The 27680-nt window shown below is 36.7% G+C and overlaps 1 protein-coding gene and 1 long non-coding RNA gene across 2 annotated transcripts; both read right to left on the reverse strand.

Moving 5' to 3' along the window:
• Positions 1-4484: 4484 nt before the first annotated feature.
• On the reverse strand, positions 4485-6089 carry LOC113335898 (alkane hydroxylase MAH1-like). The gene has a single exon (XM_026581917.1). The coding sequence runs from the start codon at positions 6087-6089 to the stop codon at positions 4485-4487; it is 1605 nt and encodes a 534-aa protein (XP_026437702.1).
• A 9760-nt stretch (positions 6090-15849) lies between these two features.
• On the reverse strand, positions 15850-17536 carry LOC113336117. The gene is made up of 3 exons (XR_003353624.1): positions 17470-17536; positions 16901-17002; positions 15850-15958 (listed from the first exon to the last, which is right to left on the reverse strand). It is a non-coding gene; the product is annotated as an uncharacterized LOC113336117 (long non-coding RNA).
• Between the last annotated feature and the right edge of the window lie 10144 nt (positions 17537-27680).

The raw sequence follows: 27680 nt of genomic DNA on the forward strand, positions 1-27680 counted from the left end.
ATGTCGACGATCAAATAGGTTATCTGATTAAGCTTTATCCTGATCAAAGAAAGTTTGGCTGCCACTAGAATTGGCGTGAAACATCTCATTTATTTCTCACACCAAGATATTGGATGTAATTGAGGTGTTGGAGATTACTCATGATTAAACAAATAACTGCAGTATCTCTGGGAAAATATTGTTGGTCACTTGCTTGAGGATGCAGACACGGGAAGTTTTCTCAGCAGGTTAAATCATGCATCTCGCAATGACCAAGTCGTGTGTTAAAACACGCTCGAGTCCTGAATAACTGCCTCATATATGCCTCTTAAAAGAGAGTCCAATCACTTTTCTAATATGTAGTGCTCTTGAAGAAAGACTACAGATAGTGCTCGTGGAGACTATTAGAATACGATCCACATTCTCTAATATTGAAACTTCTTATTGAAGATGAGGAGATGATAATGCCCCTGAAGTGGCACTGGTGCCAGTCTATGAAATTTTCATAAATGTGCATGCACTAGAGAATGTGTTAGATTGTATATGATTGTCGATTACTATTTACAATAGTGGTTATGTACCTCTCTGCAAAGGAACATCGACATTGTGATTGATAGACATATAATTTGATCCCCTCAAACTGAGGAAGAGGATGAAATCTCTCGAAAAAGCGCAATGTTAGGATCCGACTCACAATGCAAAATCATGAGGCCTGAATATTACATGTTGGTGTTTGAGATGAAGCGCGGAGAGAGTAATATAATCGCTCAAGGTGCGATTTACGGGTTTTCCTGCTGAACCCCCAGGATTGGTTCTGTAAAACTAAAGGTGTTCTCCTAATATAGATGCACTTTAGCGTGGTAGTCCATGAAGAACTCATATTGCATCTTGTTGGTGATTGTAATGAATCCCTGAAGGATTCGAGGTTCTGACTTAGGCAACCATCTGACTTTGTGAACTATGCCAGGCTTGAAATAAGTCATTATCACCGCATAGGAGAAATTCGTGAGAAATTCTTATATGTGTATTTTACGTTCTTGGTATGAGGTTAAAATCCGTATGAATTGATGATATCATCTCCGGCTTCTTAAAAAGCCTTTTACAGCGCTAAAATCCACGCTTGAATTAAATTTTGAGATCTCGCTGAAATTGAAATATTTGCTCGACCTGAAGTTCGAGGACATGCTAGCATGAAAAAACTTGTCTGTATATACCAGAGTATTTAGTTTTGATACTCTTAAAACTTATTGTGCTACTAAATTAGCACTATTACTGTGTAATTCCCAAAAATGGGAAGTGATCGATTTATCTGATACGTACGTAGAAATAATACTTTATGGTCCAGAAGTACCATGTACGAATATAATTCATGCATTATCTTGTTATGTTCTAACTTTTGTTTTGCAGGTTACACTTTTAGAGGCTGCAATTAATTCTACGATATTTATGAGTTTACAAAAGGCCTTTCATTGTTATGCCTGAAGTTAAAGCGGAAAACTAAATTCGGTGTGCAATAAGTGGAGGATCTAAATGCGAGATGTACATTGTTAGTGGTACACCCGGCGCAAGACCTGCAGTCAATCCTCCATAAACTGCAAATGGTAAAGCAGTTTTCTAAAGGTTATATAATATTTGCACCACCAACCGCTTTAAGATGTCATGCTTCAGGGGGAGTAAACTCGTAGAATCATTGGCTGGACTTAAACGCGTTGTACTCTTTTTCCTTCGCCAAGATTTTGTCCCGATGAGTTTTCCTTGTCAAGGTTTTAACGAGGCAGCATATGCGTGTCCAACACCATTATCGGGCGATGTCCGTTGTACTCTTTTCCTCTAGTCTGGTTTTGTCCCACGAGATTTTTCAGAAGAGGTTTTTAACGAGGCAACCTTTGCATTGACGTCAATATTATTATGAGTTTTTGGCGTTCAGGTTTTGTCCCAAGTGGTTTTCCTGACGCACGCATTTAGGTTTTGTCCCGAGTGGTTTTCCTAATGCAATTTTGACGAAGGAAGTATTTCATAACGGTAACCAACCTCATTATGAGCTCAGGTTTTGTCCCAAGTGGTTTTCCTGATGCAGTTTCAACAACGGGAGAAAATTCGTGAAGACCATCATCACTTTAAAACTCCAAGAGTTGTATTCTTTTTCAGTTTTTATCCTATTCGGATTTTTCTGACAAGGTTTTAACGAGGCAACAGATTTGCTCGGTTTTTATCCCATCGGATTTTACCGGCAAAGCTTTAACAAGACAATGTTTTTTGAATGGTGGTCCAAGGGGAAGTGTGACGTAAATTTGAGTTAGAGGGTGGCCCCAACATTTTATCTTTAAGGATTACTCGAGTAGATTCGAGCACCTTCCCACCTCATTTGACAAGTACAATGGATTAACATGTTTAAGTTACTTACTCTTTAAGAATTATCACTATTGATACACACGTATCCTATGACGTGTCTTTGTGTAACATTCTTATTTCGGCTATATATAGCCCCTTTGTATCCCTGGACCCTCTTGGTACCCAGAAATAGAGACTTGAGAAATGAAAACTGAGAACTCTCCCTTACTTATTTCACTTGTCTATATGTTATCTATTTAGTTTTGTAATTAATTAAGTTAAGTTGCTGTGATCTAATATGTAATGTAAATGAGTCGGGCGACACCGTTTCACAATATATATACTTATTGTCATCTAGCTAGCTTACACTTCATTTCTGTTGGTACCATGATTTTGTATCTTAAATGAAAGTTAATATACGAATCATAAACAACAGAGGAAGAACGCAAAACTTACCAAAAACAATTGATAAAAAAAAAACTTACCCAAAACCTAACCTTAAAAGGACCAAAAGGCATGGTAGGCTTACAGAGACAGCGCATGCTGACACAAATGATATAGCTCAAATAGCAGTATGTCAAAACAAATAAAACTATACACTAATGATAAGCAATACGAAAGAGAAGAGTGCTTAGAAGACTAGGGGTGTAAATTCGGGCAGGCCGGGCCGTCCGGCCAAAAAACTTAGACAGGCCGGGCAGATCATACTTAATATTTATGAGCCCGTAAACAATTTCAGGTCGGGCAGGACGGGTAAAAGTAGATAATTTGCTACCCAAAGACCGCCCAAAGCCCGCTTTTTATACGGGCAGGCCAGATCGGGCCGGACATGCCACTATTTTTTTTTTCAGTTTAAATTTTCAAATGAACGATATTAAATTTATTTACTTTTAATACGATATTCTTTCCTTTCTAACATTGCATACCGTAAGTGACAGTATTATTTTATATTTAAATTACAATGACAAATTTTAAATTTTAGCGTATAATAATTAATTAATTAGAGTACGGTAAATTTTCTATAATAAGAAAATATATTACCATTAATGTTTTGAAAAGGTTAATTATAAGTAAAAACAACTATATACTTTATTTTTCTTGACACAAAATTGACAATTATAAAATTGTAACGTTTAAGTCTTTTTAAGAGGATATTAAATGATTAATGGCACATAGAAGGCTTTCAGGCCGGGTACCAGGCCGGGTATCAGGCCGGGCATCATAATTAATTGCAAAGCCCGGAACCGCCCAATAAATTAATCCAGACCAGGCCGGGTGGTCCATGACGGGCCATAACAGGTTTTGGGCTACTTCGGGTACAGGCGGGTTCGGACGGGTACATGCAGGCTGAGTATTTTCGGGTATTACCACCTTTTTTTTTCAGGTACAGGCGGGCTCTAATAGAAGATGGAGTGCAGTGACGGCAATTTTACCACCTTTTTTTTTCCTTTCTTTGCAAGGTAACGGATTAATTTTGAAAACGTGTGCTTTTTTTTCTTTTTTTTTGCAAGGTAATTAATTTGGAAAAAAGAGTCCAGTAGGTACTCGATTTCCAAAATTCTATAAAATTTGAAATATGATAAGTTAGGTATTTTTTTGAGTTTGTAATTTTTAAACTAATTGTATATTGCCAAATGTCCCCACTTAAATATTGTCACACAATTTCAAATTGAATTTGATTTTTTTTTTGGTATTTTTTTTTTAAACCAATCACACGCTGCAAGTGTCTTCACCAAAACGCTCCTTTCATAAAACTCGAAAAAAACCTATTTCGACCAATAGGAAACGAGGATTTCCTTACCATTCAACGTGGGGGTTTTATTTGTCTAAACCTTTTAAGTCTTTAGATATGTAAAATGCCATCGATATGAAGCTCGACGTTTAAGTCTATAGCATTGTGGTGCATGGCTAAATTGTGGTGGTAAATATTTACGATCAAATTCGAAATTTTGAAAATTTATACGCTGTTATTTTAACAATTGATAGTTTCAAGCAAACAAGAATTTACTAAATAGCATTAACCACAAGCTAGGAAATCCAGAGATCCCATATTATTACACACACAAAAAAGCATAAGTATTGGTTTTACAAGCATGCAGACACGAAACATTATTCAAGTCGCATTTATTTTTATTCCGATCGAAATATATAAAGTGGTGACCTTCTTCCATAACCTATAGTAATGATGCCCTTTTTTTAATTCTTACCTTCATACCATTTTTAGTATGGAGAACCAAAGATGGTTTTGATTTCATAACTTGACCTTCGACCAACTCAACTTTAAAGTTGAACATCATTGATGCGACAACAGCTTTCATCTGTGTAAATGCCATTTCTTTACCAATACAATTTCTTATCCCTGCATTAAAAGTAAAGAGTTTAGTTAATGGTTCAGGACTTAACTTCCCGTTCTCATCGATCCATCTTTCTGGTTTAAACTCATGACAATCTTCACCCCAAACCCATTCCATCCTTGCCATTGCATAATATGATATTAAGATTTTTGTTCCTTGCTTTACAACAGTACCATTTGGGAGCACATCATCATTTACAGCTATTCTTTGATTCATAGGAAGTGGTGGATATAACCTCAGGGCTTCACATAATGCTGCATGCAGATAAACCAAATCTTTCAATTCTTCCGACTTAAAATCCTTTAGTGATGACTTCTGATCTTCAGTATCACCATTTGTATGTTTTGAAGTTAAAACTTCCTTGAGCTCTTGCAAGATCTTTTCTTCCACATGAGGGCTTTTCGATATCGACCAGAAAAACCAAGTGAGGGCGGTACCTGTTGAATCTCTTCCTGCAAAAAGAAATGTCAAAGCAGTATCTCTAAGAAACTTATCGTCAAATGTTAACGACAGCGACTTGGAGGTAATAGGATTTTTGTTAGACGTCATATACGCTGCTAACAGGTCATTTGCTTCAACACCTTTGCTCAATTCATTTCTCTTTGAAGAAATAATTTGATATAGATGTTTGTCGACGATTTTGGCGGCTTCATATAGTTTTTTCTCCTTTCCAAGTTTTAACCACCTTAATAATTTCCACCACTGGCTTGGCGTTACATTACGAAAGAACATTGCTTCTGTTCCATCATCGATAGCTTTCCCCAATTCGTTCTCCGGAAATTCTAAGGATAGATTACTACTGTTTCCTCCAAAGATCACTCTGAAGGTACTATCATAAGTATATCTTAAGAAAACGTCTTCTAAATCCACGACCCATTCATGCTTTGCAATATGTGATAATAATGGCAATAATGCATCTTGCACTATCGCATGGCTTACGCTGGCGACGGTGTTGCGAAATGTATTCGATGTAAACTTTGGATGTGCCATTTTTCTTTGTGCTAGCCATTCATCAAATCCAACATTGAAAATACCCTTTCCAATAAGACTAAAAGTTTCCAAGAACTCGGGACCTTTTTGGTAATTATTGAATTTAGTTTTCACCATGTGCTCAACGTTCTTCGGATCACATGTGAAAAGTACTTCCAAGCTCCCAAAAATTGGTCCTCGACCAACAATGGTGCCACCGACGACGGCTGAGAGCTCAGCAGACCAATCGTGGACACGATGAACATTTTGCAGGAGTGACGGCAGGACATCAACAATGGGCCAACGAATAAAAACTTGAATTTTTTGTTTCTTGAATATGGAGTAGCATCCTAGTGAGAAAAAGCTCAGTAATAGTACAAAACAAAGCTCATTCCATCTTAGAGAGATAAGAGATGTAGATATAAGAGAGCCAAGAAGTGAAAAGAAATGCTCCATGTTTACAACTACAGAAATATTCTTTAGGTTCTATATTATCGTTTGGATGTAGCTTCTTCTTAATATATAAGGCATCTCGAGTGCCGTATGGTTAAGGCAAATAAACAGTCCTTTTTGATCCAGCGGCCAGCAATGGCAGTTTAAAACTGCACTAATGACTGGGTCATTGGGTCTGAAACTTGCGAAGCATATCCAGGATGCATGATATGATTGACATCCATTATTTGGCTTGCAATTTGCTTTGATCATTCGTGGTGGTGGCTTCCTCATCTTTCTATTAAAATGGTTGTGAAAATTAATGACCCTTTTTTCTCCTCTTTCGCTTTCAATTTACATCCAAGAGAGCAGCCGTGGGCCAAAATTAAGGTTACAGCGGGAAACAATAAATAGATCATGAAGTAAGTTTAAAGGTGCAGAAGTGATAATTAAAATCATAAGTTTATACTTAAACAAGCTTTCAAGTCAATTGGCAGGTAAGCATAACTCACCTCTACTGTCCATGCACGGCTCCTCTCCATATCGCATGTACCATGGCTAAATAATTAGCTAGGATGCCTATACCGCACGTAGTCTACAGTATATCATGTCTTTTCCTATGAAGTGCACAGCATCTTGTATTCATCTATGGGTTGGGATTGTTCCAACTTCCAACATATCTTATTTGTGGGATTATTTTCTCTTTATAGTTTAGTGGTGTTTAGTAGGAAGATCAAACAACATGGATCACGTAAAATAAACCACAAAAATACTTACAAATTGTTTAATGGAGTAGCTAAACTGAAACCTTTTTTGGATAGCTAAAAAAGCAAGTATCGCATTTTCGATGGCTAGGTGTCTATCATGCACTTGTTGAACACTTCTTCCATTAGGATTCCCAAACTCTTGCCTATATTTGTTATGCACCTTTGTCCAAAAGGTTTCGGCATCTACCCTTACGGAAGACTGATTTTTGATTCGAGTTTCGGCGTACCATGCTTTGGTGATGGATAGATCCTCATTTGAATCAAATGAAGCCATTGTGGAGGTATGAAATGAGTAGTTGTGGAGTATATGAAGTGAGAGGGAATAAAATGAGCAATTTTGGGCCAAATGGGGTCCAAGGATAAGGTCTCTATATATAGAGAAAGTGCATAACGGCTATTTTTTTTTTGGAAAAAGTGAAATAATCGGTCTTCTCGAAGGTCTGTAAAATTTGATTGTGTTTTTGTGCCACCAGGAATCGGTCTTTCTTGTGACCAATATACACCGATTACAAACATGTACAAAATTTGAATTTTCACAGACACTAATCGGATTATTTAGATGCATATGTGATCCGATTGTGGCTTGAAAAACATATAGGAAAAACAACATTTCTAAGGCATGAAGAATCGGATTATATTTACCCCACACATAAACCGATTTTCTGATGGACCTCAACAATCGGATTATGTGGACTTATCGAGTAGACCTATTGTGGGCATGCATAAACTTGTTTGATACACATAATTATAAATAAAATTTTAAGTGCGTTAAGTTCAACACCATGATCGTCCAAAATGTAAACCTTAACCATCTGAAGTTTAACCAAAAACTTAAAAAACCAAGTCTTAATGAACTTAAACAACCAAAGTCTTAAAAACTTAAACTAAAATCATGGAGCACCAGCATCAGGAACAGCAACACCAGGAGCATTTTCAGCAGCAACATCAGCAGTAGCACCACCATCAGCAGGAGCAACAACACCAGCATCACCACTATCAAGAGCAGCATCTTCTGCTTCAGCCATGGCTTGAAATTGAGCCATTTATTCCCACAAACCTTCCATAAATCCATGGCGATCCCTCTCAGCTGAAATCATGTTTCTCCTCATCCTAGTGAACCTCATGACCTCATAAAGCTCCTTCAGTGCAAGCTTGTCAATCAATGCGAGGGCTTGTTCAAGACAGGTCTCACCCCCATAAGCAAACTTATAGAGGCTTCTTTCTGGCACTCGTTGTGGTTCCCTAAGAATATCCTCCAAGGTGAGCTCTTGAGTGTAAAACGCTAGGTGTCCGAAGTCCATATCTACATAAAAAAAAAATGAAGTTAACAATCAGTACATAACCAAACATATCTACTCCGATTCTCCTCAACAAAACACACATGAATGTCTAACACAAACAATCGGTTTATGTGATACATATATAAAAACCGATTGTGGAATGGAATCTGAAGAGACAATCTTAATCGGTAAATTAACAACCACATAAAACCCGATTATGGGATCACATAGTTAAAAAAAAAATTGTATCCAGGATTGGATTATTATAAAGCACTTATAAATCGATTCTGGTGATGTCTTTTGATATTTCGTTTCTAAACCTAGAATCGGTTGATGTTAATCATCGTATAATCCGATTACTCTGCATGCTCTTCATGGCCGAAGAACAAAATCCAGAATCGGTATATTCGATATGTCAATATATACCGATTTTGGGTGTAATCAGAGATTCTGATGGACGAAAATCGAGGATTTAAACATGTAAATCAATGAAGAAATGCGAATCATAGAATGGGTTGATGGAGATTTATCTTTTTCTTGGTTGGATCGAAGATCTTGGAGAAGAGGATGAAAAAAAATTGATTAGGGTTTTGAGAATTTGGAAAGATTATGATGAAAATAGAAAGTTTTTTAAGTTTTTTTATGTTTTTGGATTTACTGAAAATGGAAAGATTAGTATTTATATGAGATTTTTTTAGGAATTAATGTGGGGTAAATTAGGATTTTTGAGAAATTCGGTAACACACAACAATTTGGTAGAGTGGGAAGGGAAATTTGATATGCCCAAATTAAATGGAGAACGCCCAATTTAGCCAGGTAAAAAAAAGAACAATTATGGATACCATGTTTAATCGCAACTAAAATTACTTTATAACTTGGCAATCACCCAAATATATATACCACTAGTAAATTTCTTGCCACGTTACTGCTTGTACGTAACATTATTGGAGACCATAACAGCTAACGAACTATTTGTAATATGTCCTCCATTTTAGTCTTGTTGGAACGAGAAAAATGATTCTAAAATGCTAGCCCTACTCCTTAAAATTAATGCAGCAGACAAGCAGTAATGTCCTTCTCTTCTTTTTTTCCGGTGGGTGGGTAGGGCGGGGTAAATTAAAGGTCTCCACCATGCAAGTGGTTTGATGTATCGGCTTCATGTAAGGAGTATGTATCGGTTTCGAACATGAAATATCTGTTACAGAGATCAATCTCTTACGGTGTAAACCATAGTCATCTATATTCCAGTTCCGCGCCCTGTATTTGTACATGTAGCTGATGAACTTGAGGAAATAGATGTCTTTCTGCTCAAACATTAGGGCGCGGTAAATTAAAGGCCTCCACCATGCAAGTAGTTTGATGTATCGGCTTCATGTTAAGAGTATGTATCGGTTTCGAACATGAAATATCTGTTACAGAGATCATTCTCTTACGGTGTAAACCATAGTCATCTATATTCCATTTCCTCACCCTGTATTTGTACATGTACGTAGCTGATGAACTTGAGGAAATAGATGTCTTTCTACTCAAACCATCCTGTTAACTCTTTCCCACTCTTTTTTTTTTTTTTGAAAAAGATAAGATGGAATTAGAAAAGAAAGTGCCAAGACAGCACCCTCGAAAGATACACGAGAGAAAAGAGAACTTACAACTGACTATTCTCTAAACAAGATTTTCCAATCAAAAACAAAGTCATCTAACTTCATGTTTTTAAATGAGACCAACTAAGCAACAACAACTTTATATCTATAATAAGAGAGTTTAAGGTTTTCCTCCCTTGCTTCTTCGCTATAATAAGAGAGTTTAAGCAACAACAACTCTTTCCCACTCTCTCTATCGGGTGTAAGTTTCTCTCATTCAATCCCACCAAATAGAATTTGTATATAAAGCTTGATAATGGTTTCTTCCTCATTGGATAATTTAGTTTAATATAAATTAGAAACCAGTTCTTAATATGAAAAAAATTGACATATCGGGGAAAACTAAGTAACTCGATGATCTACTTCTGATTATGATGCTATAGGTTGCATCTCATTCGACTTTGTCAGTTTGATTTATTTCCTTGAATTTCTCGTGTCAATCTAGTTTCCTCTTACACATTGATCTCCTTGTAATTTATTTTTACACCTCTGTATTGCTTTGAAGAGTTATTACATATTAATCTTAGTTATTTTTTATAAACAATTAGTTGTTTAGTTTGTACGTATCCTTCTTTAATCTAACACCTACGTAATGATCATTCACACTCTTCACAGATTTTGTACTAAAGGTATACAAGCTTTAATGCGTATACGAAAGGATAATTTTCTCAGGGTATGAACGTGACTGAGACATTCTTTTCATCAATCGACTTAAACGAAGAGATAATTTTCACAGAGTATGAACGTGATGAACACACTTAAACGACTCAGAATAGTGGTTGATTAGATCTAACAAAAAAAAAAAAAAGAAAAACCAAAACCAAAGCTCTTGTCCAGTAGCAAGTACCAGGTCGAGCAGAGATAGTATCGCGTAACGATAGGTCTCTCCATATATGTCACGAAGTTTTTACACCGGCTGCCAACACGCCGAGACGCAACCCACCCGAAGATAAGGCAAAATGAGTTTGGCACATGCCGTGCTGCAAAGGTTACGGAGCAGTGAGTTTGGTACACTACTCTAGTTGGATTTACGTATTCACGACCGTTAAAGTAGCATACCGTAATCCCTGCTTAGCCGATGGTGTAACAAATTCACATGCTGAAGATATAACCATCGAAAAAGTTGACCCTGGCCAGTGACCCGTACACATGGACGAGAACACATGCATACACTACAACGGGCCAGATGCTGATATATCGACGGCCTTAACGCTCAACATTGTTGGGTAAATCTGGCGTATCGTTCGCCGCTTAGTGCGGAGAGCCAACAAACACTTGATTACCCCTGACACCACTCATACGCCAACACGTATTATCCACCAGACAACGACAGTCTATAATAGAACTAGCAACTCGCGCCAATTAAGGGGAGAAGCACGGACACTAGAGCGCTGACGTTCTAGATGGACACGCTGAGCGTGCATAAGAAAACTGTCATAAAAATTTAGGAAGTGTATCAGCACATCATAAGAAAACTGTCACTTAATTCGGGACAAAATTGATAATAAAAAAGAAAGAATTACTTATTAAATATTAGGGACATTTGATAAATGCTCAATATTTCTTCCTTCCCTTTCAGTATAAATGCTCAATATTCCTCAAATTTGATAACCATGAAAACTCCCACCCTATATCGAAACTTGTATATCATCTAATTTCTTTCAAGGAAATGTTGGTTATGTATGAGGATATTTTTTAGTATTTTAGGCGAGTAAACTTTAATTGACAACTCTTTCTTTTTTGTGTGATGACTTTGCCTCCTGTGCTCTTGGAAAATTAGAAAGCCAGCTTCCTCTATTTTGCAATCTTAAATGTTTGAAGCTGCGGGCAAGCCTTTCAAAAGACTCCTTAGTTGCAGTAACGTATCTACTGGAGATTACTCCAAATATAGAATCTATTGACATAAAAATAATGCAGGTAACTAATACAGTCTTTGACTCCTAATCTCTTTACAAATGATCGGTATTCCGAAATTTATTCACAGCTATACGATTCTCGTAATGAAAACATCGCTAGCTTTGAGCATTTTTTTTTCCGAAAGAAAAGGTTATATTGAAAAAGCAAGAAGAATACAGAGATACACTAGAGCAAATACAACCCGGCCCAGGTCCCAAGACCGTGAATGCAAGATGCAGAGATTGCATAACATCTGCAAAAATATGTCAAGCTTCATCTGCAAGTAGAATGCAGCCAACTACCAGACTACAACTGATATTTTAACACCTCAGCCAATGCAGTGAGATTGGGAGGCGGAACAAGCGACTGCAAACATAATAACTGCAGAAATTCTCCCAAGCTACAGCTGCAATTGGAGCAGGATCATCATACTACTAAAAAACAGTTGATGCTTTAACACCCCAACCAATGCAGGAAGGTTTCTAGTCGATATAACTGACTGCAGACAAAGACAGGTAGCTTTGAGCATTCCCTTGCATATATGAGCGCAAGTCTTTCAAAAGCCCCATACTTTAGTGTAATAACAATATCTGAAGGATGGTAATTATATATAGCTTTTTGTTACCTATTTGAAAGTTGTCTTCATATTTTACCTCGAGTTTTTAGGGGCCACCCGAAAGGATTTAGGGGCCATCAATTTATACCCAGCCAAAGACTGGGTATAAATTAGGGTACCTTATATGATATTGAAGTTACATAAATGTCCTTCTGGTAAAACTGTATAAAAACCAAATCAAAAAAAATTCTACTCATTTCAACTCTTCTTCTTCCAGTTTCATATTATCTTCCGATTATGGAAGAAAAAAAAACTTTCCCTCGTTCTTGTGTTCAACCGAAACATCGCTCGAAATAAATTAAAAAGAACAAGGAAACAAGAAGAATTGAAGGTCTAACACTTACATAGTTTTATTATTACTCGATTCTTGAGTCATCATATGAGACTGATCTTATTTATCGGACTACATAGAGGTTGATCAAGATTACATAGACGCCGAACACATTACATTCGGACGCACACATTCTTTCATTTTGCTCAGTTGACACACACGTTCTTTGTAACAGTAAGTGCATAGGTGATTCATCCAGTGCAAGCCATTGGTCAATAGTAAAAAGCTTCTGAGCACAAGAAGCATTAGGACCTGTAACTATAACTTGTACGTAGTCAACATACCAACCACTTTTTGCCCGGGTTCCATCTGAAGTAAGCGTTATACCACAAACAGGCCCCGGTAAACATTTACCTAAAGCACTGGAAATATCAAGGTTACCATTTTCGAAATAGTCATGATCTGGACCCATTAACCCACTGTCCCTCAAATTTGTGATTTCAACATGATTACCATCTGAGTCGTAGAGTTCTAGTGATATGTTTGAATCTATTCCTGAATCGCTCTTTGTCCCAGTCTTTGTATATACAGTGTAAACACAATCATTCTGCACCAAAGAAAAAGATAAAGAACTCAGAATCAACAAAAATTGAATGAATAATAAACCAAAAGTTATGAAGAAAATGAGACAATAGACAAATAGTTGGTAAAATCATTGGTTGCTAATATTGTATGTATAAAAATCGATTAAAACTAAGAATAATAATAAGAGTAATATGGGCTCTTGTTGGGAATGGCCGTCTACAGAAGATTGAGTGACAGCCAGCTGAGCGTAAGATTGTTGTGTGAGAACAGCAAACGAGAATAGCAGAGACCCAAAGAAGACCAAAGAGAGACTATTCATTGCGAAGGCCATTTCTTACTGTCACAATGGAAATTAAGGAGTGTGTGTAGTGTGAGTGATGCGATGATTCTTGAACTGAAGTCTGGTTGATCACTTTTTAGAGACAAAATTAGGAGATAAAGTTTTGGTTGTTGAATATTTCATTTGGTATGAAACTTAGGTTGCAATGCTAGCTGCATGTTATCATCGCTTAAATTAATCCGGGAGTTAGTGATCACGCATGATGCATATGCGTCAGTTTCTAGATATCTTGTTAAAGAACATATATAGGTGTAAAGCCAATAGGATTTGAGGGGGACTAAAGAGTAGTTGCTCAAAAAAATGACCCCAATCACTTAAAAGGCGAACAAGCAGTAGATAGCCCGAAGAATCCATTTCAAGGTCGGTGTTTACTTAGAACGGTTTTTTGGGTACATCTTTTTTTGGGACCATTGTTTTATTTTGGATAAGACATTAGAAGTAATTCTAGGTCACCCCTTATTTAAATATTTATATTAATACCAAAATTATTCTCCTGATTATTTTTGTATAATGATTAGTTAGTGTGATAAATCATTGATTAAGGTTAAATTAATAGATTGTTTTTTTAAAGTAGAATTATTGAGTGACTAAAGTGATAGAAGAAGAAGAAGATGGAGAAAAAAATTATTTTGAGATGGGTGAATATGGAGAAAAAACATCCTCTGGGTACCGAAGTATGCTTTTAACTTAGTGAATGTTGTTATAAATGGTCTAAAATATCTTCAAAATCAAAATTATGACAACAAAATTTCAACCAGGTCAACAAAGTTCGGTTAGATTATATGAAGAACATGTAACCGAACTTTCTGCAAATGCAGTTCGGTTAATAAATCCAAAATCACATGCAACCGAACCAGAGCTTTAATGGAGTTTTTGTTTGTTCGGTTAGCTGATGAAAAATCAAATGTAACCGAACTACTATGCTTGAGTTTACAAAGTTTGTTCGGTTCAGTAGACTCGACCACGTTGTAACCGAACTTTAAACAACAGAGTTCGGTAAGTTCGCAAAAAAAGAAATTTTTGCGATTAAAGCGAACTCAACATTTGGCTATACAGAGAAGAGTTCGGTTTTGAAATTATTTTTGCGAGTTAACCGAACTCATTATATAGGTTTTCTGAGTAAAGTTCGGTTAGGATTTTTTTTTTGCGATTAAACCGAACTCAACATTTGGCTATATAGAAAAGAGTTCGGTTTTGAAATTATTTTTGCGACTCAACCGAACTCAGGTGTTCGGTTAGGCAAAAAAAAATCTTAGCCGAAGTGTTCTTCGTGTTCTTCATTTTTAAAAGTTCGGTTGTAAAACTAGGGTTTTTTTCAAAATTATCCTAACCGAACTTACTACTGTAACCTCCAAATTCAACATATTTTGATGACTACGGCTCAAAATTTCAATCAAAAATGAATTAGAAGTAATGGGTTTGTCGGAAAATATTTATGGATAGGTTTGTTTATAAAAGATTGATTAATCGACGATGAAAACTCAATGAATCGATGATGATGAAAATTTGATGATTTTGATTAGATTTGTATACGATCAGGTTTAGATGATCATATATTGATGAAGAAGAGAAGAAGAAAAATTGTAAAATAGAGAAAGAAGAAGTTGTAGATTAGTTATAATTTTAATTAGGTAAAAGGGTAAACAAGTCATCTCCACCTTTTAGGACACCCCTTATAATTATAGGAAAGGTGGCCTAATCAAATCATGGTCCATCAAAAAACCCATGGTCCCCAAAAAACGGTTTAATACGGTTTTCAGTTTACCCTTCCCGCCCATGTCCCCAGCAAAGTGTATATTACCATGCATGCATTTAACAGCAAGTCATCTTCGGCCGATTATACGGTATGTTGTCAGGCCCGGGCCCAGGAAAAAGACCAAATTTAGCTTAGATCACGTAAGACGGTAAGAGTGGCTTGTGTTTTATTTTACTTTAAAGCCTTTGAAAGTTTTTTCTAAAGTAGACTAGATTTTGTGTCCGTGCTACGCACCAGGCGGCCCCGAAAACCGCTTTGCCTCACTCCGTCCTGGTGTATGCTCAGGATTTTTAATCTGATGTAGCTCGGTTTCGGTTCGCCCCGTCCCGATACATGTTTAGAATTTTTTATTTTGTGTGGCTCCGCTTCGCCTCGCCCTGTCGCTTAGGATTTTAATTTATGCATGTGTTGCGCATCGTGTTGCCCCGTGACAGTCTTTATTTTTTTCTTGTGCGTCGTAAAATCAGTAGCAGTTCAAACAGTTCCAGTTTCTTCTCAATACTTTAATCACCAAACCAACAGCACCAAATGCCCTTATTCCCTGTACTTCTCAACACCATTTAGTGGTACTTCTCACATGAAGCCATTCAAAGGCTAGAAAAACTACATTTCACAATTAACGCATCCGCACAACGGTCAATGTCGCTCGCCCGACATAAGGCAGTACACCCAAGGACTTCACAGTGCCAGCAATTAGTGGAGCCGCACCAATGCCCCTTCACCCATTCCAGCATGCAGTAAGCTGATTAAGAAAGGAAATAAAAACAAACATGAGAAAGCTTGGAACAACACAACGATTGCCTCTATAACAACAATCCCGGTTTCAGTTTGGGACAGACATCAACAACACAACATTGAAGCTAAGAATATTAAACATTCATGAGGATACCATTTTCCCTATAGTTACACAGCAGGAGATTTGCTTAGAATTTTTGCATTTTTAAATAGACTTAGTTATTGACAGAAAGTCTCAACTTGTTTGGGAGTTGAGGTTCTGAAGAAGAAGAAGATTTGACAGAATGACAGTTGAACCCTATTCTTAAGTGTTTTAGTGTAGCGCACTAAGTGACAATGATAGAATTTCAGCCAATGAAATCAAATTAAAGTTTAAGAATACCCGTTCAACTTTCAGTAACGAAAACCGATGAACGATCGTTATAAAACTAAATAACCACAAATAATTTCTAAAATGGAAATCTCCACAGAATGTAAATTCTTTCAGTAATTTTAACATTTTCTGAAGCTTATCGGAAAAAAAGGGAAAGAGTGACGTGTGATGCGAACTTTGACCACAAAAATAGCTATCCCTGGTAACTCCAGGTGCAAGTATATAGATCTTGCAAAGTTATGGAGATAAAGCTTTGAAGTACCCGTGAAACAATACAGCACAAAACCGGGAAGTTATGTTTACAAACATTGTAAGCACGTGTAGGTCGTACCTAAAAAAAGTCGCTTAGAACCAAAACAAAGTTCTTAATCTTTCACATAAAGCCAATTTCTCATCAGCCACCACCCATTGTTTCATATCGACCAAGCTTAATTTTCTTACTAAAAATTAATGGACCACTATAATTTAATGCCCACAGTGTGGGGATTAATCTCATTGTGCCTAGCGTGGACTTGCGAGAAATTAACACTAAAATTAGTATTTCCAGTGGTAATAACATGAGCAGGAAAACCTTACCTCCTCCGGTATACATTTACTCCATCAAAATTATGAAATCCCATGCTTTTGTTGTATAAAGTTTTTTATAATGATTGAACACCGAAACAATACCCGTTGCACCTACACGAAGAAAACTCAATAGATGTTAGAACCTAAAGTAAAGACATATTAAATGCAAAGCACAATTAAAGATTTATCTATCAAAAATAACATAATTAAATAGTTACTAATGAAGAACAAAGAAATGGGGATTCAGTACTAAAAAATCAATTGATGTACCTATTCAAATCATACGAATTAGATAGATTAGGGAGACATAAAAATTAAGGTTTTCACAATAAACAAAAAACCCAAACTGAAAATAACTTTAAAATGCAATTCCACCAGACTCCCCATTCTTTAGAATGCAACAAACATAAGCAAAAGAAATAATTTCACCATTAAATCTTAGATTAATCCTATTTATCCACAAAAATGAATTATCCACTTCTATTTTTAGAATTAAAAGAATTATCCACATTTGATGATAGTTTAATTGGGATTAATGGACTTGGTATTAAGATGGATTTTGATGATAGTTTACTCACTGCTGGTTCAGGAATTATTATAAGCACTTGATATTCATTCTCTGAGCTGGTGATGGAGATAACTCCGTCACTCATGTTTCCTGCTCAAATTCCCTGCAAAAATCATATAATGGATCATATTACTCAGTCAATCTCAGAAAACCCTTCTCAAACATTTAATTGTTAAACCCACCTAAATAATTTGTAGAAGGGTTTTGTTTTGACAATTACAGAAATAAAAACAAGTTCTAAACCTTTGTTAACACAATTAAAAGAATAATACCTGGTAGAATTGATTTGTTGTTGTTAACCATAAGAGTCTTACCGGCTCAAAACTCTCAACGGATTCAGGATGAATACCGTACGAAAAGGAAAGACTGGGTACTATCAGATAAGTCATAGGGTTTTTCAGTTAGCATTAAAATAGCATCCATTGCTTTTGAATAGGCTAAACTGTTGTAACAACTTCTCTGAGTTCTTGTATAAATAACATGTCGACTCCACAGTTTAAGTGTGGAAGTTATTCACCAAAATCCATTTTCTAACTTGGTATCAGCCTTGATCCAAGCTACGCTTCCAAACACTTCAAAACAAACAGTAAATCACCAAATATGTCGACAACAACTCAGCTAAGAAACATCCAGATTCATCATCTGGTAACTCTCAAGCTCACCGAAACCAACTACCCACTGTGGAAGACACAGTTTAAACCAATTCTGAATGGCCATGCATTAACTGGCTTTATTGATGGTACAAAAATCATACCTCCCAGAATACTACCAGATTCTGATGCTGAAAATCCAGAGTTCAATGCATATGAAGAACAAGACTCTCTTTTGGTGGGTTGGCTGAACTCAACTCTTACCCCAGAATGTCTTGGGGTTGTAAGAGACCTTATTACATCTAAGGAGGTATGGGATGCATTAGAGGCAGAATATGCTCCAAAGACAAAGTTTCACCAGATGAATCTCAAAAAGCAGCTACACAACTTCAGCAAAGGTAACCAATCTTTAAGAGTCTTTTTAAATGAGGCTAAAGACCTATTTGCACAGCTTGCAGCATCTGGATATACAGTCAGTGATGATGAAAAGAAGCAATCCATTAGCAATGGGTTGAACCAGGCGTATGATTCGATTGTCTCCACCTTAAGCGCAATGGAGAACCTGAGCATGGATCTGTTTTACTCACATCTTCTCAACTTTGATATGCGCATCACACGTCAGCTTGATGAAATCCAACAACCCATTGCACATGTTGCAACTTCATCTACATCGGGACGACGAATACCCCAACACAACTACAGCCATCAAAATCAACGACCTTTCCATTATCAACAAAATCAGCCTCAACGTCGTTTCCAGTCTCCTCAGCAAAGCAACAACACTGCTGAGAAGTGTCAAATCTGCAAGAAGAAAGGTCACCTTGGTGATAGATGTTGGTTTCGTTATAAACCAAGCAACAATCAACCAAAATCACAGGCTGCGTACATTGCATTTCCTGAAGCATCATATGGGAACCAATAGGTAACTGATTATGGTGCTACCAATCATCTAACAGCTGATATGAACAACTTAACAATCCCTCATGAATATACAGGCACAGAACAAATGTATGTGGGTAATGGTAATTCACTAAACATTACTCATACTGGTAATGCATCTTTCACACATAACTCAAGATTATTCTATTTGAATAACATTTTTCATGTACCCAGCATCAAGACAAACTTGTTATCGGTTTCCCAATTTTGCAAAGATAATGGTGTTTTCTTTGAGTTTCACACATCTCATTTCCTTGTAAAGGACAAGGCAATGGGAAAGCTGTTGTTGCGCTGACTGAATAGGAATAAACTGTACATTCTTGATGGCCTTACACAAATCAGCAAACCAGGGTCTCTTCAAGTTAATGTTGCATCTTCCATGACGACATGGCATCAACGTATGGGTCATCCTATGCTACGTACCGTGTCTAGCATTTGCCATAGGTTTTCGCTTCCAGTTTCAAATACAATGTTTAATTTCTGCAACTCTTTTCATGTTAGTAAAAGCAGAAAACTTCCCTTTTCTCTCAGCAGTACATCTTATGATAAACCATTGTCCTTGGTTGTTTCTGATATCTGGGTCTCCCCTACACTATCCAGGTCTGGTTTTCGATATTACATGCTAATAATGGATGTTTATTCTCATTTCACTTGGGTGTTTCCTTTAGTACAACGTTCTGATGCTCTGTCCATCTTTATAAATTTTCGTAAACAAGTTGAAAATCTTACAGATCATAGGATTAAGATTTTTCAATCTGACAATGCCTTAGAGTATAAAAAGTTTACAAAGTATTTGAATGAATTTGGTATTCAACACAGATTTTCTTGTCCTCATACATCACCACAAAATGGAATAGCAGAGAGACGTATTCCCCATGTCACTGAATCTGGTTTAGCACTTTTATTTCAGGCACATATGCCTTCATCATTTTGGGCTGATGCATTCGTCACTGCTTGTTACTTAATTAATCGTCTGCCTAAATCATCCAGAGAAGTCAAAACTCCACTAGAACTCCTTTTTCATAAAGAACCAGATTACAAGTTCTTAAAAGTTTTTGGTTGTCTAGTTTATCCTTGTTTCAGATCTTATAACTCGAACAAGCTAGAACCTAGATCTCTCCCATGTGACTTTACTGGATACAGTAGTTCTCATAAGGGTTATATTTGCTTACATCGAGAGACTGGTCGGATTTATATCACACGACATGTAAGGTTTGAAGATCATTCGTTTCCATTCAGCCCAAAGCAGCAGTGTGTTCCGGTGCACAGTCCAGGTAATGAGCCTTCTGATACTTCTTTTTTACACTCTCCTCCTTTTAGGCGTAGATAATATCTCTCTACGCAACAAAATATTGATGTTCCATCTCCAGAACTACCATCAAGTATGGGCACTGATATGGTCAGTTCGGAACACTCCCAGGCCTCTCCAACTACATCTACATCACATCGAAATACTCACACTATCTCTGCTGCTGATTAAGTCACAAGTATGCCACTTCAAGACCGCTCCGACGTAAATACTTCTCACGCAGTATCCTCTACTCACCCAATGCAAACAAGGGCAAAATCTGGAATCAACAAGCCTGTTCAAAAACTATGTTTGTCTGCAACTAAACACCCACTCAATGATTCTGAATTCATGGAACCAACATGTTACTCAGAAGCATGCAAACTTCCAGAATGGCGAGCGGCTATGGATAATCAAATAAATGCTCTCATCAAAAACGGAACATATTCTCTAGTTCCATTTCAACAAGGCATAAATGTTGTTGTTTCAAAGTGGGTTTATCGTGTAAAACAAAACCCTGATTGAACCATTGATAAGCGTAAGGCTCGACTGGTGGAAAAAGGTTTTAATCAACAGGAAGGGGTGGATTATGGTGAGACCTTTAGTCCAGTTATAAAACCATGTACTATACGGCTAGTTCTGACCATTGTTGTGATGAACAATTGGTCGTTGAAGCAACTGGATGTTGAAAACGCTTTCCTCCATGGAACTCTGGAAGAGGAAGTCTATATGAAACAGCCAGCAGGCTATGAATATACTAATAATCCAACTCATGTGTGTAAACTGCATAAGTCGTTATATGGGCTAAAGCAGGCTCCGCGTGCATGGTTTTCTCGGCTCAGTAACCATCTCATCAAACTTGGCTTCAAAGGTTCAGTTGCGGACACTTCCTTGTTTGTCTTGAAAACCAAACAATCAATTACATATGTGCTGGTTTATGTGGATGACATAATTGTTACATGGTCGAACTCTTCACTTGTAGCTCGACTAATTCAAGAACTGGGTGAAGAGTTTGCAATAAAAGACATGGGGGATCTACACTTCTTTCTGGGTGTTGAAGTTATAAGGCAACGTAGTGGTTTAATCCTCTCTCAGCGCAAGTATATAGCAGATCTTCTCAAAAGAACTAAACTAGATGGTGTAAAACCAGTTTCCAGTCCGTTGTCTTCATGCTTGAAGTTACGGCAGACGGGCAGTGATAAATTTACGGACTGTACCTTGTTTCGCAGCATCGTCGGTGCTCTACAATATCTACATCTCACGAGGCCAGATATTTCAGTAGCTGTTAATAAGGTGTGCCAGTATATGCACAATCCTTATGTTGAACATTGGGAACAAGTGAAACGTATTCTTCGATATCTAAAGAACACAATAGATTATGGCCTTCATATACAACCTTCACGTGATTTTCTTTGCATGGCTACTCAGATGCTGATTGGGTCGGCTGCCTAGATGATCGTAGATCCACTAGTGGTTATGGTATTTACTTTGGTGGGAATCTGATTTCGTGGAGCGCAAGAAAACAGAAGACAGTCAGCAAATCTATCACTGAGGTAGAATATCGAGGCATTTCTATTGCAACCTCTGAGCTAATTTGGATTGAGTCATTGCTTCTTGAACTTGGAATCAATATCTCTGCACCGGTGCTGTGGTGTGATAACTTGGGCGCCACGTATCTTACAGCTAATCCAGTTTTCCATGCTCTTACGAAACATATCGAGATAGATTACTATTTTTTAAGAGAAAGGGTGGCTAGCAATCACTTGAAGGTGCAGTTCATCAGTTCACGTGATCAAATAGCTGACATTTTTACCAAGGGTCTTCCAACACCAAGATTTCAGATCTTACGTAACAAGTTGCACATTCGTAAACTCGGTACAACTTGAGGGGTAATGTTAACCATAAGAGTCTTACCGGCTCAAAACTCTCAACGGATTCAGGATGAATACTGTACGAAAAGGAAAGACTGTGTACTATCAGATAAGTCATAGGGTTTTTCAGTTAGCATTAAAATAGCATCCATTGCTTTTGAATAGGCTAAACTGTTGTAACAACTTCTCTGAGTTCTTGTATAAATAACATGTCGACTCCACAATTTAAGTGTGGAAGTTATTCACCAAAATCCATTTTCTAACTATTGCAAAGATTGCAAAACAAACAAAACGGAAGAGTTAGTCAATTGGATAAGATAACCCAACTGCAGGGGAAGATTAGGGTTCCAGAAAGATAAAAGGAAGAAAAAAAGGAAAAGAAATAGGAAAGACTGGAAGAGAGATAGGGTTTGAGAGAGTTCATATTTAACCTGAACGGGGAGAGCAACAACGATCTTCTGTTAAACTTCTCGAAGAGGAAGGTGGTGGAGAAGAGAGAAACTCTTTTTGAGTAACCAAGAATGTTTGTTGAAACAGAGACATGTTCATCCCCTATCAGAGGATAGGGGATGTCGAGAAACTCTTTTTGAGTAACTCATCTGCAATAGAGGTTTCATAAAAGGAAAAGGTCGAGCAGAAGCTCATGCGAGCATATGCGAGAATCTTGTATCTTGTTGTATTTTAGATGGAAAAAGATTTAAGATCTTAACTGAATCTGGAAAACTTGTTGTAACTAGGCAGTGATTTTTTAAGCAAGAGTTATAGGACTTTGGGTCTATTTAAGCTTAACGGAAAAACTGATAATGTGAACATAGTTGATTCTTGTGCTTTCTTTGTGTGATTGATTTTTTACGTGGTAGACTTGGAACCGTAAAGTTATAAGTCAATGCTTAACTGGCTAGCATAGGCTGCGTACCCAAATTTAGTTTGGATTTTGAACACAAAAGTGAAATCTGTGAAGAATCAAAATATGCTATAAAACCTTTTAGCACAAATGTTCAGAGTAATTCTAAGACTTTAGAATTAATTCAGTTAAAACTAGTTGACATGAGTTCAACCCAAAACCACTGTGGTAAAAGATGGTTTATAACTTCCATAGATGATTGTACGAGATATTATCTTGTATACTTGCTTAGGGATAAGGATGATACCTTAGAAGCCTTAAGATGTATAAACTTGAAGTTGGAAACCAATTAGAAGCCTTGAACATAACAACTGTATCCTTAAGGAGATGATAATTGCCATGTTGATTAGTTCAGGTTTACCTGCGGCCTTGTGGGGGGAGGCAGTCCTCTTAACTAGTATATCCTGAATAAAGTACCCTTTTAAGGATAAGATGACACGAGCTTGGCAGCAACCTTGGAGATATCATCTGTGGTTGTTATCGCGAATTAAATATTCTGATTTTTTCTGACTTTGATGTGAATATTATTACGGAATGTAGGGATGCTGAGTTGTTTGAACATGTTTATTCTAAACCTATACCTCATTAGAGATGTGTTGTTGATCCCTTAGATTTATTTTCAAATAGTCAGAACTTATTTTAAAGGAAGATGAAGTTGATGTTGAGCCTAAGAAAAGTAAAACAATTAGACTTGAGACTTCTTATGAAACAGACTTCATAACATGCCTAGCTTAGTCTGAACCCCAGACTTGTAAAGAAGCCTTGATATCTACTGAAACCCCATTCTGGTAAGAAGCTTCATTTAGTGAAATGGAACCAGACTTGGGAGATTGCTAGTTTACCTCCAGGGAGTAAGACAATGGGATGTAAATGAGTCTTTAAGAGGAAACGATAGGTAGATGGAACTGCGGAAAAATATTAAGCTAAGTTGGTATCTAAAGGCTATAAACTAAAAGAAGGTGTAGATTTCCTTGATTCTTATTCACTTGTGACGAGAATTACTTCTGTTGAGATGCTAATTGATATTGTTTCCATAAACAACTTGTAGATACATCAGATGGATGTTAAGAACGGCTTTTCTAAGACCGTGAATTAGATAAAGAAATTTACATAGACCAACCTAAGGACTTTTTAGTGAAAGGTTATGAAGACAAAGTTTGTAAATTGAACGAATCTTTGTATGGTTTTCAAATAAGCACGTAAATAGTGATCGTGTGATAATGTGTAGTGGATTTAAGTTAGTGAATCTTACAAGTATATTTACAAGTAACTTGTTAAGGATGCATGTGTGATTGTATGCTTGTATGTTGATGATATGCTTATACTTGATACAAACATAGATGTGATTAATTCAACTAAAAACATGCACTGAATGAGAACGTTGACTAGAAATATTTAGGCCCTTTTGATGTAATCTTAGGGATGAAGATTAGAAGATAATCAAACATTTATAGTCTTAGTCATTCTCATTATGTTGAATTTGTGCTTATAAGATACAATCAGTCTGATTGAAAGCCTGCGTGTATTCCATACGATTCTTCTTGTAGACTCGAGAAAAATAAGGGTAATGGAGTATCTTAACTTGAATACTCAAGATTTATAGGATGTATGATGAATTTAATGGACTGTAAGAGTCCAGACATTGCCTATATTTTTAGTAAGTTAAGTATATATACTTGTAGTCCAGAACAAGAGCATTGGGATGCACTTAGTAGAGTATTATGGTACCTAAAATACTCTATTACCTTTTGTTCGATTTATGAAAGGTATCTTGTTGTACTTGAGGGACTTTGTGATGCAAACTGGATAGTTGACTCAGAGGAGTCTAAGTCTACGAGTGGATATTTTTCACTCTAGCAAGAGGGTTTGTTTTTGGAAGATTTTCAGCCAAACATATATTGCTGAATTCATTATAGAATCTGAGAGTATTGTGTTAGATAAAGCAGGAGAGGGAGCCGAGTGCCTAAGATGCTTTTTTAGAAGACAATCCTCTCTGGCATAGGCCTGTGCCAGCTATATCTATACATTGTGTTAGCCAAGACATAATAGCTAAAGCTAAAAATAACTAATCTCAATGGGAGTTATTTCCATTGGTTGGATAAAGTCCAAGGAGAATATCGCACAACCTTTGACAAAAATTTTATCCAAAGAGATAGTTAGAAATGCATCGAGGAGGATGGGGTTTAAGCTCATAAATTAAACTTTCCATGAAGGATACTCAACCTTGCTGACTGGAGATCCCAAGATCAAGGTTTCGAATGAGACAACTAATTTGTGGTGGGTAAAGGTAAACACTATCATAGAATTTCATTCTCTGTCCCTTCCCTATGGTGTAGACGTGATAGTGTGACTGCATGTGAAGGATGACTTTTAAGAAGTCTTAATGAGTTTTATAGTTTCAATTTAAGATTGAAGTGGGGTGTAGCAGTAACACTCTTTATGGAAACTCACCTATCTGAATGAGGAAGTGGGGCCGCTTTCTATGAGAATATGATCCTCTAGAGCATTCTGAGAAACAGGATATGTCCAGGACCAAATTGGAAAAAACGACACGAGCTTGGCAGCAACCTTGGAGATATCATCTGTGGTTGTTATCGCGAATTACATAAAACACTAGCAGTTCAAGACATAGTTCACTTTCTTTAGCAAGTAATTCCGGTAATATTTCAATAAGCAAAGGTTCAAGACCTAATGGACACCTCTGCCTAAAAATGATAATTCCTGCATTTTTTATGTGATTTTCGTTTTGATGGTTTTGGTATTACTGGAACTTAGGACCTAAGGGTCACTAAGGGTTCACAAGTTCATGCCTTTTCACTTCGGTGAAAGGAACCTTTAGTCTCACTTGTGAGGAAATAAAGATGAAATCTCTCTACACTATACATTTTTGCAATCCATAGTATGACCCTGGAGTCAACACACTGTTGTGTGAGGGAGATGACGTTGGAATGGCTAGTATGACTTCAACATGTACGGTCTGTCTGTTTGTTCAGTCAGTTTGGGTCGTGAGATTGGACTGTTAATTTACCAAGATCTATCTGTGTTTTCGTGTTTTATTGAGCTTTCATTCATGTGGGAGATTGTTGGAAAACGATTAATAAAATACGATTTTTAAAGTTTTAGTAAAAATTATAATTTATTGTTTTCTTTTATGAATGGAAAACTTATTAGTCCCACACCGTAGAGTTTCCACTTTTTAGTTGTTTTAAGAGACTATATAAGCTTTTAGTCCCACATCGGGGAGTTCATCTTTTTAAGTTGTATTATTCCATTATATAAACAAATTCACTACTCTTGTAAAATTTATGGGAAACTGGTTTCTCTATATTTTAGAAGGACCCCCAAGGAAAAATATTTTATATTGTTTTCTTATGCGTTCGCGATTTTCCTTAAGGGTTTTTTCGGAGTTTCCAAGCTCAAGTTGAGCATCTACTACATATGCTAGTAGATGGTGTAGTAGGTGTAGTAGGGTGTTTTATCCTGGAGATATCCATCCTGTGATGGATATAGCATCACTCTTGAGTGTATTCGGGGGCTAATGTCTTAAGGGAAACGTGTTGAACACGTGACTCACTCTTTTTTTCCAAAGTTTTGCCTTGTTGCTGTTGCGGAGATCTGTAGATCTCGTTCGTTTCATCAACTCGATTACTTCCATTATAAAGGAGCTAAGTATCAATAACTTTTACTTGTTTCTTACTCAAAAAGATTTCTCTCCTTTCCTTTACAACTGAACGACTACTTATAGGGAAGTACATAGTGGATGACAGCTAATCTGTCCTTTATTTTCGAATATGGATTGCGACATTCTCGCAACCTTACAAATGTTAATCTCGCAAACTCTCTAATTGTAGTTGCAGGAAATCCTACATTACACCCCTCATATGATTTCATTGTTAATCAACTCATTTTTAGGCTTACACTCTTAATTTTATTGATTATTATTTGAATGTTCTTACAAGAAAATATAAAGAAATCAAAAATGATCCCTGCTCTGAACTTTCTCTCTCCTATTTACTTGTTTCTTACTCAAAAGAGATCTCTCCTTTTCTTTACAACTCGAACGACTATTTATAAAGAAATACATAGTGGATGACAGCTAATCTGTCCTTTATTTTCGGGTATGGTTTGCGACATTCTCGCAACCTTACAAACATTAATTTCGCAAACTCTCTAATTTTCGCAGAACTATCATATCTTTCTCGTGATCTTTGCTGACGTCATTTATTTTATCATTTCTGAAATTGTTCTGCGACGCTGTTGTGCTGTGTCATTGATAATTTCACTGAAACATTTTCGTTGCGAGATTCTGATCCTACATATTGCCTCTTCTCATATCTTCTCTGCAAAGTAGAGAATGATGTGAGAAATGCCGCAATTGTTCATGTTTTCATATTCTGCATTTATCACACGTATTCTTTCTTCCATTTGTTTCTTGACATGTCTTTTATAACCGCTACTTTTCAACCGCTCACGTCTCTTCGTCTTAATGATGTTTATTTCTTCGAGTAAAAAAAATCTCCTTTATATACTCTTCTTACTCTTATTTCCATTTTTCTTTTTCCTTTCTCTTCTATTTTTATTCTCTCATCTCTGCAACTTTGTTATTCTTCTGCAAATTCTGCTGCTGTA

This window comes from Papaver somniferum, unplaced genomic scaffold (assembly GCF_003573695.1).
Source record: "Papaver somniferum cultivar HN1 unplaced genomic scaffold, ASM357369v1 unplaced-scaffold_150, whole genome shotgun sequence".
NCBI classification, from domain to species: Eukaryota; Viridiplantae; Streptophyta; class Magnoliopsida; order Ranunculales; family Papaveraceae; genus Papaver; species Papaver somniferum.